Source organism: Oncorhynchus gorbuscha, unplaced genomic scaffold (assembly GCF_021184085.1).
Source record: "Oncorhynchus gorbuscha isolate QuinsamMale2020 ecotype Even-year unplaced genomic scaffold, OgorEven_v1.0 Un_scaffold_31:::fragment_4:::debris, whole genome shotgun sequence".
Lineage (NCBI taxonomy): Eukaryota > Metazoa > Chordata > Actinopteri > Salmoniformes > Salmonidae > Oncorhynchus > Oncorhynchus gorbuscha.
In genome coordinates, this window is record NW_025745171.1 from 97,747 (window position 1) to 112,500 (window position 14,754).

At 43.5% G+C, this 14,754-nt stretch overlaps 1 protein-coding gene across 10 annotated transcripts in view; it reads right to left on the bottom strand.

Annotated features, from left to right (window-relative positions):
- The window catches only part of LOC124017688 (lysine-specific demethylase 5A-like), a 95,558-nt gene that overhangs the window by 22,980 nt on the left and 57,824 nt on the right, over nucleotides 1–14,754 (bottom strand). For 8 of the 10 annotated variants that reach the window (XM_046332960.1, XM_046332959.1, XM_046332955.1 and 5 more), the window contains one exon: nucleotides 3,885–4,041. In XM_046332960.1, the coding sequence (XP_046188916.1) occupies nucleotides 3,885–4,041 (157 nt within the window). The remainder of the gene's footprint in view (nucleotides 1–3,884; nucleotides 4,042–14,754) is intronic. The other 2 variants (XM_046332958.1, XM_046332956.1) reach the window with 1 other exon arrangement.

The following is a 14,754-nucleotide window of genomic DNA, read 5'->3' on the forward strand; positions in this document are numbered from 1 at the left end:
GAGAACAAATGACGGAAACAAACCTTCAAATACTATGTACAGCAAGCAGGCCAGAGATTGAATGTGTGCAAGGTCACTTTCATGTCCATGTTCCAGCTAACCAACAGCCGTCTTCAGGCAAGTGAAAATATGAATTAATGTCTATATATCAATTACAAACATATTGTATTCTCTGTACTAGTTTTTAATAACCTGCTAATTGAAATGTAATTGTTTTGGTCAGGTTATTCAGGAAAAGTTAGCTGAGGCAGGGTCTCCAGATCAGGCTACTGAGGCTAGGTCTCCTTTAGAAGATGGAAGAGGGAGGCATAGCAATAGGTAATGCGCAATGGATTCCAGCCTGGATTATTTCACTATATCAGTACTCTAAACAATCTTCTAAACATTAACATAGAGTATCGAATGGATGAATAGCGAATTCTGAAACAAAAAAATACATATGTTTATTACTTTTAAACAAAATGATGGTAACTAAGCTGTCCAACTACCACCTGAGCATTGAGGACTGAGTGCCAATTACCTTCCCGGACCTCAGTGAGGTGGTTAAAAGTCACAGGTATTGCACAGAGAATAGTTTACTAACACCCCATCAACATGCAATATGTTGTTCTAACAATAAAATATGCTAATGCTTGACTGATTATTGATGTCAGGAACTTAAAATGTTTCTGTTCTAATTTCAGTTGAGGATCCTTGGAATCTGTACGTCAGACAGAGCCACAGTCTATTTGAGGGATTGAAATCGTGGCTGATCTCCAAACCAAAACAAGGAGTTACACCTCAACCTCCCTATTTTGCAAGCCTCTACGCTAGAGCATATGAGAGTCCTCTGCCCATCAAAAAAAAAACAAGTACCAAGATCTGATGACCATGCTGAACTACTTGCCAGCTGCATCACGCTCTTTTTATAAATCACTGCAGAGTGAATAATTTGTTAAACCAAGCTACATAATTAACAATTTTTTGGGTGAGTTTATGATCCCCTGAACCTGTATAGTGTGTTGAATCTGAATACATTTCAGAAGACATGTCACCCCTATTGTAGGAAATTAAATGTATAGTAAGTGTTTTCTATGTGAATCAATTTGTGTATGATTTGAACCAGCACAATATATTGAATTAATTTAATTTTAAGATGTTCCTAGTGTAGAAAATGTTATGTACAATGTGTTCTGTTGATAATTATTTTGTGTGTGATCATTTGAACCTTTTTTAATCTGAATCACATACAGTATGTGAGTATTCATTTGATCTTGATTGCCTTTTTTTATTCATTACAGTATACAGTACTGTCACCACATTTAGCATAAACTCTAAGCAGTTAATACTTATTTACTGCTGTCACCTCAGTACAGAAGGACATTTCTTTCCTTTAGCGTGGGTTTAACGCAATTCAAAACTTAATTGCTGATCATAGTGTTAAACGCAAAGAGAATGGTTTTCTGAACATTTTGTAATATTGACCTTAGGGACCTGCATATTGGTACATCACATTGATCCATATTTGATATTTATAAGTTCTGCTAGTTTTGATTGAATTCATTTAATTGTATTCTATTTTTGTAGTTATTCTATGGTATGTTCACATTGAGGGCTTCATTTGAAATGAGACTAAGATTTCATGACACAAAAAAAGTCATAGGTGCTAAAGTTGATAGAGCACCTTTAAATGAACCTCTATATAAATGAATTAACTACAAATTGCATTTAAGTTATTTACATGAACGGCATTTGTACTTGAAAGTACTTAAAACATCATATCAGGTGTTAAAAAAAGGACATCTTACAAGAGTCATGCAAAATGTCACATATACTGTTCTTCCACAAACTGAAATCATCACTAGAGATATACTGTTAAAATTAAAACGGCAATAAAGAAAGTATTTTTTTAAATAACAAAAAAATATCAATTGTTATTGGAAGATATGGGTATGGTGAATTATTTGTCAACCATAAAACACCTAATGTGGTACACACAATAATATAAAAATAACTGATTATCTTAAAATGGAAAAACTGTCACATATATGGTTCTTCATCTGTAGGATTCAATTGTAGACCTCCACAAGTCTGGTTCATCCTTGGTAGCAAATTCCAAACACCTGAAGGTACCACGTTCATCTGTACAAACAATGGTACACAGTACACAGTATAAACCCCATGGTACCATGCAGCGTTCATATCGCTCAGGAAGGAGACGCATTCTGTCTCCTAGAGATGAACGTACTATGGTGCGAAAAGCGCAAATCAATCCCAGAACAGCAGCAAAGGACCTTGTGAAGATGCTGGAGGAAACAGGCACAAAGGTATCTATATCCACAGTAAAATGAGTCCTACATCGACATAACCTGAAAGGACACTCAGCAAGGAAAAAGCCACTGCTCCAAAAACGCCATAAAAAAAAGCCAGACTACGGTTTGCCACTGCACTTGGGGACGAAGACCGTACTTTTTGGAGAATTGTCCTCTGGTCTGATGAAACAAAAATAGATCTGTTTGGCCATAATGACCATTGCTATGTTTGGAGGAAAAAGGCCAAGCCGAAGAACACCATCCCAACCGTGAATCACAGGGTGTCAGCATCATGTTGTGGGGGTGCTTTGCTGCAGGAGGGACTGGTGCACTTCACAAAATAGATGGCATCATGAGGTAGGAAAATTATGTGGATTTCGTGAAGCTACATCTTAAGACATCAGTTAAAGCTTGATCGCAAATGGGTCTTCATTTACATTTACATTTATGGACAATGACCCCAACCTTACTTCCAAAGTTGTGGCAAAATGGCTTAAGGACAACAAAGTCATGGTATTGGTGGAGTGGCCATCACAAAGCCCTGACCTCAATCCTATTGAAAATGTGTGGGCAGAATTGAAAAAGCGTGTATGAGCAAGGAGGCCTACAAACCTGACTCAGTTACACCAGCTCGGTCAGGAGAAATGGGCCAAAATTCACCCAACTTATTGTGGGAAACTTCTGACCCACTGGGAATGTGATGAAAGAAATGAAAGCTGAAATAAATCCTTCTCTCTACACTTATTCTGACATTTCACATTCTTAAAATAAAGTGGTGAGCCTAACTGACCTAAGACAGGGAATTTTTACTAGGATTAAATGTTAGGAATTGTGAAAAACTGAGTTTAAATGTATTTGGCTAAGGTGTGTGTAAACTTTCGACTTCAACTGTGAATGAAAAGTTGTGCTTTTTATTTGCACTACGTCATAAAGCACAGCTTTTGACTCCCAAGAAGCCAGTTTGCTGGAAACAGACCTTTGCTGGTAAAATGTGCATATATTTTGGTGTTCCAATATTAGAATATTAGTCGTCGTCCCCCAATTCCGTGATATCCAATTGGTAGTTACAGTCTTGTCTCATCGCTGCAACTCCTGTACGGACTTCGTACAGCTGGCGACCGAAGTCAGTCGCTAGAGTGCGATGGGACAAGGAAATCCCGGCCGGGCAAACCCTCCCCTAAACCCGACGATACTGGGCCAATTGTGTGCCGCCTCATGGTTCTCCCTGTCACGGGCAGCCGGCTTCAGTTGCTCGCACACCCCCATCGCTTCAGAGTATATTACTCGCACACCACCCACCGCTTCAGAGTATATTACTCGCTAATGTCCAGTCCGTAGTTAACAAGGATCAAACCCGGGGCTGTAGTAAGGCCTCAAGAACTGCAACTGCAGTGCCACTAGGGATGCCCCCGCTTGAAAATCTTTCGATAAATTGATGGAAACATAGCTAATGTAAGCTTCTAACAAATGATCAGCCCATTCCGTTGGGTATAAACAAAGCCGAGCGCATCAAGGACAAATATTGAGAGATGCCCGTCTATCCTGTAGCTACATCTATATACATCACAAATTGAATCTATACTTAGTAATTACCGTGCGACGCGACACTACCTGAATGTCATCCACCTTGGCACTCCACTCCTTGGCCTTGTACAGAGCATCTCGGAGGGCCAGGACGTTGGGCAGGTAGGCTGGTATGTTCCTGGCCTCTATCATGATGCTCTCCAGGGTTAGCATGCTGTGCCGAGGCCTGGGGGAGGAAAGCGACAAGAAGTAATGGATTTAGATAAATTCATCATGTCACAGTTACAGGCATCCTTTGATGCAATATGCTAAACAGGAATTGGATTTGCCCAACATTTTTGCGAAGGTGTACCCTATTGAACACGACCCAAGCATATGACAGCAAAGCTAAAGGCATATGCTGTAAACGAGAGAGGGCATGTATTATATGTATTGATATGTATTATTTCTTACATTGTTAGCCCAGAAAGTGTTGTGTGTTATTATATACAGCCGGGAAGAACTATTGGATACCAGAGAGACGTCAACTTACCGGCACTACAACTAGGAATACGACTTTCCCAAATCAGTGCCTTTGTCTGCATCTCCCAGGGCATTTGAACTGATTCAAGTGGCCGACCCAAAACAACACAGACAGAGGAGAGGGTGCCGGAGCGGTCTTCTTGTGAGGCTTCGGTTGCTCGCACACCCCCATCGCTTCAGAGTATATTACTCGCACACCACCCACCGCTTCAGAGTATATTACTCGCTCATGTCCAGTCCCTAGTTAACAAAGTCGACGAAATTAGGACAAGAGTTACTTTCCAAAGAGATATCCGGGATTTTAACACTGTTTCACAGAGACATGGCCAGCTGGAGACATGCCGTCAGAGTCCGTACAGCCAACGGGATTTTCAGTGCATCGCGCCGTCAGAAACAAACATCTCTCTGGTAAGAAGAAAGGCGGGGGTGTATGGTTCATGATTAACGAGTCATGGTGTAATTGTAACAACTTACAGGAATTCAAGTCCTTTTGTTCACCTAACCTCAAAATCCTCAATCAAATGCCGACCTTATTATCTCCCAAAATAAATCCTCGGTTATCGTAACAGCCGTGTACATCCCCCCACTGGACTTTATGCAAACTGGAAAACATATATTCTGATGCTGCATTTATTGTTGCTGGGGATTTTAACAAAGCTGAGAACAAGGCTACCTAAATTCTATCAGCATATCGATTGCAGTACACAAGTGAGTAACATACTCGATCACCGCTACACTAACTTCCGTAATACATACAAGGCCATCCCCCGCCATCCTTTTGGCAAATCTGATCATGAGTCCATTGGGAAGCACCCGTGCTTAGGTCTATTCAACGCTGGTCTGACCAATCGGATTCCACGCTTAAAGATTGCTTTAATCACATGGACTGGGATATGTTCTGGGTAGCCTCAGATAACAACATTGACGTATACGCTGTCTCGGTGAGCGAGTTTATAAGGAAGTGTATAAGAGATGTTATACCCACTGTGACTATTAAAACCTTCCCGAACCAGAAACCGTGGATTGATGGAAGCATTCGCGCAACAATGAAGACACGTACCGCATTTAATCATGGCAAGGTGACTGGAAAATGGCTGAATACAAACAGTATAGTTAAGTCCATGCCTAAGGCAATAAAACAAGCAAAGAGTCCGTATAGAGACGAAGTGGAGTTGCAATTCAATGCCTAAAACACGAGATGTATGTGGCAGGGTTCACAATCACAGATAAAAAAAAACAAGCCCCGTCGTGGACATCGACATCTTGCTCCCAGACAAATTAAAACGACTTTGTTGCATGCTTTGAAGACAATACAGTGCCACCGACACAGCCCGCTACCAAAGACTGTGGGCACTCCTATGTGAGTAAAAAAAATTGTTAACTCTCGTAAGGCAGCCGGCCCAGACCACATCCCTAGCCCCATCCTCAGAGCATGCTCAGACCAGTCTGTTGTCCCCACATGCTTCAAGATGGGAACAGGAACAATGGTGGCCAAGAAAGGTAAGTGAACTAAATGACTATCGCCCCGTAGCACTTACTTCTTTCATCATGATCACTTCCACCCTACCTTTCACACCACTACAATTTGCTTAAAGCCCCAATAAGTCCACAGAAGATGCAATCGCCATCACACTGAACACTGCCCTATCCCATCTGGACAAGAGGAATACCTATGTAAGAATGATGTTCCTTGACTATAGCTCAGCACTCAACACCACAGTACCCTCCAAACTCATCATTAAGCTCGAGAGCCTGGGTCTCGACCCCGCCCTGTGCAACTGGATCCTGGACTTCCTGATAGTCCGCTGATCCTCAACACTGGGGCACCACAAGGGTGTGTTCCCAGCCCTCTCCTGTACTCCATGTTCACCCACGACTGCATAGCGAAGCACGCCTCCAACTGAATCATCAGGTTTGCAGACGACACTACAGTGGTAGACCTGATTACCAACAACAACGAGACAGCCTACAGGGAGGTGGTGAGGCCACTTGGAGGGTGGTGTGAGGAAAATAACCTCGCACTCAATGTCAGCAAAACAAAAAGAGATGATCGTGGACTTCAGGAAATCGCAGAGGGAGCATCCCCCATATCCACATCGACAGTAGTGGAGAAGGAGGAAAGTTAAGTTCCTCGGCGTACACATCACGGAGAAACTGAAATGGTCCACGCACACAGTCAGTGTGGTGAAGAAGGTGCAACAGCCCCTCTTCAACCTCAAGAGGCTGACATTTTTTGGGCTTGTCACCCAAAACGGTGACAAACTTTTACAGATGCACAATCGAGAGCTTCCTATCGGGGCTGTATCACAGCCTGATACGGCAACTGCACCACCAACAATAGCAGGGCTCTCCAGAGGTTAGTGCGAGTCTGCACAACACATCTCCTGGGACAAACTACCTCCCGGACACCTACAACACATGTCAATGGAAGGTAAAAAAGATTATCAAGTACAATAACCACTCGAGCCACTACCTGTTCACCCCACTTCCATCCAGACGGCAAGGTCAGTACAGGTGCATCAAAGCTGGGACAGAGCAATAGAAGCTGTTTTTCAATCTCAAGGCCATCAAATTGTTAAACAGCCAGACCTAGCACAGAGGTGGCTGCCAACCTACAGACTTAATATCATTGGCCACTTTAATAATGCATTTTAATAATGTAGATAATACATCTCACATTACTCATCACATATGTACACTACTTCCAAAAGTTTGGGGTGACTTAGAATTGTCCTTGTTTTTCAAAGAAAAGCACATTTTTGCCCATTAAAATATCAAATTGATCAGAAATACAGTGTAGACATTGTTCATGTTGTAAATGACTATTGCAGCTGGAAACAGATTTTATGGAAAATCTACATAGGAGTACAGAGGCCCATTATCAGAAACCATCACTCCTGTGTTCCAATGGCACGTTGTGTTAGCTAATTCAAGTTTATCATTTTAAAAGACTAAAGATCATTAGAAAACCTTTTTGCAATTATGTTAGCACAGCTGAAAACTGTTGTCCTAATTAAAGAAGAAATAAAACTGGCCTTCTTTAGACTAGTTGAGTATCTGGAGCATCAGCGTTTGGGGCTTCGATTACAGGCTCAAAATGCCCAGAAACATAGAACTTTCTTCTGAAACTCAGTCTATTCTTGTTCTGAGAAACGAAGGCTAGTCCGTGCGAGAAATTGCCAAGAAACTGAAGATCTAGTACAACGCTGTGTACTTCTCTCTTCACAGAACAGTGCAAACTGGCTCTAACCAGAATAGAAAGAGTGGGAGGCCCGGTGCACAACTGAGCAAGAGGACAAGTACATTAGTGTCTCTCGTTTGAGAAACAGACGGCTCACAAGTCCTCAACTGGCAGCTTGATAAAATAGTTCACGCAAAACACCAGTCTCAATGTCAACAGTAAAGACGTGACTCCGGGATGCTGGCCTTCTAGGCAGAGTTGCAAAGAAAAAGCCATATCTCAGACTGGCCAAAAAAAAAGATGGGCAAAATAACACAAGACACTGGACAGAGGAAGATAGGAAAAAAGTGTCATGCTCTGACAAATCTAAGTTGAGGTGTTGGGATCACAAAGTAGAACATTTGTGAGACGCAGAAAACAATGAAGATGCTAGAGGAGTGCAAGACGCCATCTGACAAGCATGGTGGAGGCAATGTGACGTCTGGGGCTGCTTTGATGGTGGTAAAGTGGGGGATTTGTACAGGGTAAAAGGGATCTTGAAGAAAGCTATCACTACATTTTGCAACGCCATGCCATACCCTGATGATGGCGCTTAATTGGAGCCAATTTTCTCCCACAACAGGACAACCGTTCCAAACTACACAATAACTATTTAGGGAAGAAGCAGTCGCAGTCAGCTGCTATTCTGTCTATTATGGAGTGGCCAGAACAGTCACCGGATCTCAACCCTGTTGAGGGAGCAGCTTGATCGTAAGAAGTGCCCATCAAGCTAATCGAATTTGTGGGTGGTGTTTCAGGAAGCATGGGGTGAAATCTCTTCAGATTACTTCAACAAATTTGACAACTAGAATGCCAAAGGTCTACAAGGCTGAAATTGCTGCAAACGGAGGATTCTTTGATGAAAGAAAAGTTTGAAGGACACTTATATCAATTAAAAATCATTATTTATAACCTTGCCAACATCTTGACTATATTTCCTATTCATTTTGCAACTCATTTCATATATGTTTTCATGGAAAACAAGGGCATTTCTAAGTGAACCCAAACTTTTGAATGGTAGTGTAAATCAGAGGTCGACCGATTAATCGGAATGGCCGATTAATTAGGGCCGATTTCAAGTTTTCATAACAATCGGAAATCGGTATCTTTGGGCGCCGATAAAATATATATATATATACATATATATACACACATACAGTGCCTTGCGAAAGTTTTCGGCCCCCTTGAACATTGCGACCTTTTGCCACATTTCAGGCTTCAAACAAAGATATAAAACTGTATTTTTTTGTTAAGAATCAACAACAAGTGGGACACAATCATGAAGTGGAACGACATTTATTGGATATTTCAAACTTTTTTAACAAATCAAAAATGGAAAAATTGGGCATGCAAAATTATTCAGCCCCCTTAAGTTAATACTTTGTAGCGCCACCTTTTGCTGCGATTACAGCTGTAAGTCGCTTGGGGTATGTCTATCAGTTTTGCACATCGAGATACTGAATTTTTTTCCCATTCCTCCTTGCAAAACAGCTCGAGCTCAGTGAGGTTGGATGGAGAGCATTTGTGAACAGCAGTTTTCAGTTCTTTCCACAGATTCTCAATTGGATTCAGGTCTGGACTTTGACTTGGCCATTCTAACACCTGGATATGTTTATTTTTGAACCATTCTATTGATTTGCTTTATGTTTTGGATCATTGTCTTGTTGGAAGACAAATCTCCGTCCCAGTCTCAGGTCTTTTGCAGACTCCATCAGGTTTTCTTCCAGAATGGTCCTGTATTTGGCTCCATCCATCTTCCCTACAATTTTAACCATCTTCCCTGTCCCTGCTGAGGAAAAGCAGGCCCAAACCATGATGCAGCCACCACCATGTTTGACAGTGGGGATGGTGTGTTCAGGGTGATGAGCTGTGTTGATTTTACGCCAAACATAACGTTTTGCATTGTTGCCAGAAAGTTCAATTTTGGTTTCATCTGACCAGAGCACCTTCTTCCACATGTTTGGTGTGTCTCCCAGGTGGCTTGTGGCAAACTTTAAACGACACTTTTTATGGATATCTTTAAAAAATGGCTTTCTTCTCGCCACTCTTCCATAAAGGCCAGATTTGTGCAATATACTACTGATTGTTGTCCTATGGACAGAGTCTCCCACCTCAGCTGTAGATCTCTGCAGTTCATCCAGAATGATCATGGGCCTCTTGGCTGCATCTCTGATCAGTCTTCTCCTTGTATGAGCTGAACGTTTAGAGGGATGGCCAGGTCTTGGTAGATTTGCAGTGGTCTGATACTCCTTCCATTTCAATATTATCGCTTGCACAGTGCACCTGTCCCTCGACTTCTTGGCACTGACTGAAACATGGATCACCACAGACAACACTGCTACTCCTACTGCTCTCTCTTCGTCCGCCCACGTGTTCTCGCACACCCAGAGAGCTTCTGGTCAGCGGGGTGGTGGCACCGGGATCCTCATCTCTCCCAAGTGGTCATTCTCTCTTTCTCCCCTTACCCATCTGTCTATCGCCTCCTTTGAATTCCATGCTGTCACAGTTACCAGCCCTTTCAAGCTTAACCTCCTTATCATTTATCGCCCTCCAGGTTCCCTCGGAGAGTTCATCAATGAGCTTGATGCCTTGATAAGCTCCTTTCCTGAGGACGGCTCACCTCTCACAGTGCTGGGCGACTTTAACCTCCCCACGTCTACCTTTGACTCATTCCTCTCTGCCTCCTTCTTTCCACTCCTCTCCTCTTTTGACCTCACCCTCTCACCTTCCCCCCTACTCACAAGGCAGGCAATACGCTCGACCTCATCTTTACTAGATGCTGTTCTTCCACTAACCTCATTGCAACTCCCCTCCAAGTCTCCGACCACTACCTTGTATCCTTTTCCCTATCGCTCTCATCCAACACCTCCCACACTGCCCCTACTCGGATGGTATCGCACCGTCCCAACCTTCGCTCTCTCTCCCCCGCTACTCTCTCCTCTTCCATCCTCTCATCTCTTCCCTCTGCTCAAACCTTCTCCAACCTATCTCCTGATTCTGCCTCCTCAACCCTCCTTTCCTCCCTTTCTGCATCCTTTGACTCTCTATGTCCCCTATCCTCCAGGACGGCTCGGTCCTCCCCTCCCGCTCCGTGGCTTGACGACTCATTGCGAGCTCACAGAACAGGGCTCCGGGCAGCCAAGCGGAAATGGAGGAAAACTCGCCTCCCTGCGGACCTGGCATCCTTTCACTCCCTCCTCTCTACATTTTCCTCCTCTGTCTCTGCTGCTAAAGCCATTTTCTACCACTCTAAATTCCAAGCATCTGCCTCTAACCCTAGGAAGCTCTTTGCCACCTTCTCCTCCCTCCTGTATCCTCCTCCCCCCTCCTCCCTCTCTGCAGATGACTTCGTCAACCATTTTGAAAAGAAGGTCGACGACATCCGATCCTCGTTTGCTAAGTCAAACGGCACCGCTGGTTCTGCTCACACTGCCCTACCCTGTGCTCTGACCTCTTTCTCCCCTCTCTCTCCAGATGAAATCTCGCGTCTTGTGACGGCCGGCCGCCCATCAACCTGCCCGCTTGACCCTATCCCCTCCTCTCTTCTCCAGACCATTTCCGGAGACCTTCTCCCTTACCTCACCTCGCTCATCAACTCATCCCTGACCGCTGGCTACGTCCCTTCCGTCTTCAAGAGAGCGAGAGTTGCACACCTTCTGAAAAAACCTACACTCGATCCCTCCGATGTCAACAACTACAGACCAGTATCCCTTCTTTCTTTTCTCTCCAAAACTCTTGAACGTGCCGTCCTTGGCCAGCTCTCCCACTATCTCTCTCTGAATTACCTTCTTGATCCAAATCAGTCAGGTTTCAAGACTAGTCATTCAACTGAGAATGCTCTTCTCTGTTCCTCCTCTCCACCTTCCTCCTCTCCACCCTCTCCGAGTTGGGCATCTCCGGTGCGGCCCACGCTTGGATTGCGTCCTACCTGACAGGTCACTCCTACCAGGTGGCGTGGCGAGAATCTGTCTCCTCACCACGCGCTCTCACCACTGGTGTCCCCCAGGGCTCTGTTCTAGGCCCTCTCCTATTCTCGCTATACACCAAGTCACTTGGCTCTGTCATAACCTCACATGGTCTCTCCTATCATTGCTATGCAGACGACACACAATTAATCTTCTCCTTTCCCCCTTCTGATGACCAGGTGGCGAATCGCATCTCTGCATGTCTGGTAGACATATCAGTGTGGATGACGGATCACCACCTCAAGCTGAACCTCGGCAAGACGGAGCTGCTCTTCCTCCCGGGGAAGGACTGCCCGTTCCATGATCTCGCCATCACGGTTGACAACTCCATTGTGTCCTCCTCCCAGAGCGCTAAGAACCTTGGCGTGATCCTGGACAACACCCTGTCGTTCTCAACTAACATCAAGGCGGTGGCCCATTCCTGTAGGTTCATGCTCTACAACATCCGCAGAGTACGACCCTGCCTCACACAGGAAGCGGCGCAGGTCCTAATCCAGGCACTTGTCATCTCCCGTCTGGATTACTGCAACTCGCTGTTGGCTGGGCTCCCTGCCTGTGCCATTAAACCCCTACAACTCATCCAGAACGCCGCAGCCCGTCTGGTGTTCAACCTTCCCAAGTTCTCTCACGTCACCCCGCTCCTCCGCTCTCTCCACTGGCTTCCAGTTGAAGCTTGCATCCGCTACAAGACCATGGTGCTTGCCTACGGAGCTGTGAGGGGAACGGCACCTCAGTACCTCCAGGCTCTGATCAGGCCCTACACCCAAACAAGGGCACTGCGTTCATCCACCTCTGGCCTGCTCGCCTCCCTACCACTGAGGAAGTACAGTTCCCGCTCAGCCCAGTCAAAACTGTTCGCTGCTCTGGCTCCCCAATGGTGGAACAAACTCCCTCACGACGCCAGGACAGCGGAGTCAATCACCACCTTCCGGAGACACCTGAAACCCCACCTCTTTAAGGAATACCTAGGATAGGATAAGTAATCCTTCTCACCCCCCCTTTAAGATTTAGATGCACTATTGTAAAGTGACTGTTCTACTGGATGTCATAAGGTGAATGCACCAATTTGTAAGTCGCTCTGGATAAGAGCGTCTGCTAAATGACTTAAATGTAAATGTTTAAAGCTTGGGAAATCTTTTTGTATCCAAATCCGGCTTTACACTTCTTCACAACAGTATCTCGGACCTGCCTGGTGTGTTCCTTGTTCTTCATGATGCTCTCTGCGCTTTTAACGGACCTCTGAGACTATCACAGTGCAGGTGCATTTATACGGAGACTTGATTACACACAGGTGGATTGTATTTATCATCATTAGTCATTTAGGTCAACATTGGATCATTCAGAGATCCTCACTGAACTTCTGGAGAGAATTTGCTGCACTGAAAGTAAAGGGGCTGAATAATTTTGCACGCCCAATTTTTCAGCTTTTGATTTGTTAAAAAAGTTTGAAATATCCAACAAATGTCGTTCCACATCATGATTGTGTCCCACTTGTTGATTCTTCACAAGAAAATACGGTTTTATATCTTTATGTTTGAAGCCTGAAATGTGGCAAAAGGTCGCAAAGTTCAAGGGGGCCGAATACTTTCGCAAGGCACTGTATACACACACCTTTATTTAAACTAGGTAAGTCAGTTAAGAACACATTCTTATTTCAAATGACGGCCTATGAACGGTGGGTTAACTGCCTCTTTTAGGGGCAGAATAACAGATTTTCACCTTGTCAGCTCGGGGGATTTATTTAATCTTTATTTAATCAGGAAGGGCTCATTGAGATTAAAATCTATTTTTCAAGAGCGCCCTGGCCAAGATAGGCAGCACCAAGTCATTACAAAAAAATTACAGACAGGCAACATGAAAAACTACAAGTAATCTTGTAAAACCCATTGAATTCACAAGAGTATATAACAGCAAATGAAAGGTCAGGGAATCAGCCTCAAAATCCTTCATCAGTGATTTAAAAACACCAATCGGGACAAGTTCTTCCAGTTTAAAAGTATTTTGTAAGGTGTTCCAAGACGATGGCGCAGAGTACATAAAAGCCCTTTTACCAAATTAAGTTCGGACATTTGGAACAGTTAGCAGGATAAAGTCCAGCGTGCGAAGAGAGTACCCACCACATTTCTGAACAATAAACATGCACAAATAAAAAAGGTAGTAAACCCCTAATGGCTTTGTAAATAAAAGTATACCAGTGACTGAGCCTACGAGTGACTAGAGAAGGCCAGCCAACCCTGGTATTCAAAGTGCAGTGGTGCGTAAGAGTTTTGCAGTTTAAAATAAATCGCAAAGTGCCATGGTAAAGAGTGTCAATTGATCTCAAACACTGAGCGGAAGCATTAATATATAAAATATCCCCAGTCTGGTAAAGCCATAAATGTAGCTGATACTAGCCTCCTTATGGCTTCAAAAGAAAAACAGGCCTTATTCCAAAAATAAAATCCTAATTTCAGCTTCATTTTTTTTGTAAGTTGTTGAATATGCAATTTAAAAGAGGCCGTCATCAATTAAAATTCCAAGATATTTATATGAGGTTACAACCTCAATCTCCTTGCCCTGACAGGTAGTAATAGGTGAAAGATTCATAGGTCTATTTCTTGCATTAGAAAACACCATTCGTTTAGTTCCCAGTATTGAGGATAAGCTTCAATTGACACAAGGTATGTGGGGCCGGTTCCTGGTCACGCGCACTAGTCATGGAATCGCAATGTGTGCCATTACTTATACAGACATGACGAAATGCTCCGGTTGGAGCGTTATTGGATACATATGATAACATCCTGAAGATTGATTCTCTACTAAGTTTGATCAGTTTATTCGACTTGTAATATAACTTTTCGAAGTTTTCGTCCGACGTTTGCCTTCACTTGTACCAGTGTTTGGACACATGTACTACACATGCTAGCTAAAGTTGCTAATTTGACACAAGTCATGGCCATTATCAAACTATTTATTTATTGTGGAAATAGGATTCCTGGCATTGCATTCTGATGAAGATAATCAAAGGGATTATTTATGATGTAATTTCGTATTTCTGTTGACTCCAACATGGCGGAGAAATGTTATTTCTATTTGAGCGCCGTCTCAGATTATTGCATGGTATGCTTTTTACGAAAGTTTTGTTTTACATCTGACACAGCGGTTGCATTAAGAACCAGTGTATCTTTAATTATATGTAAAACATGTATCTTTCGTCAAAGTTTATGATGAGTATTTCTGTTATTTGACGAAG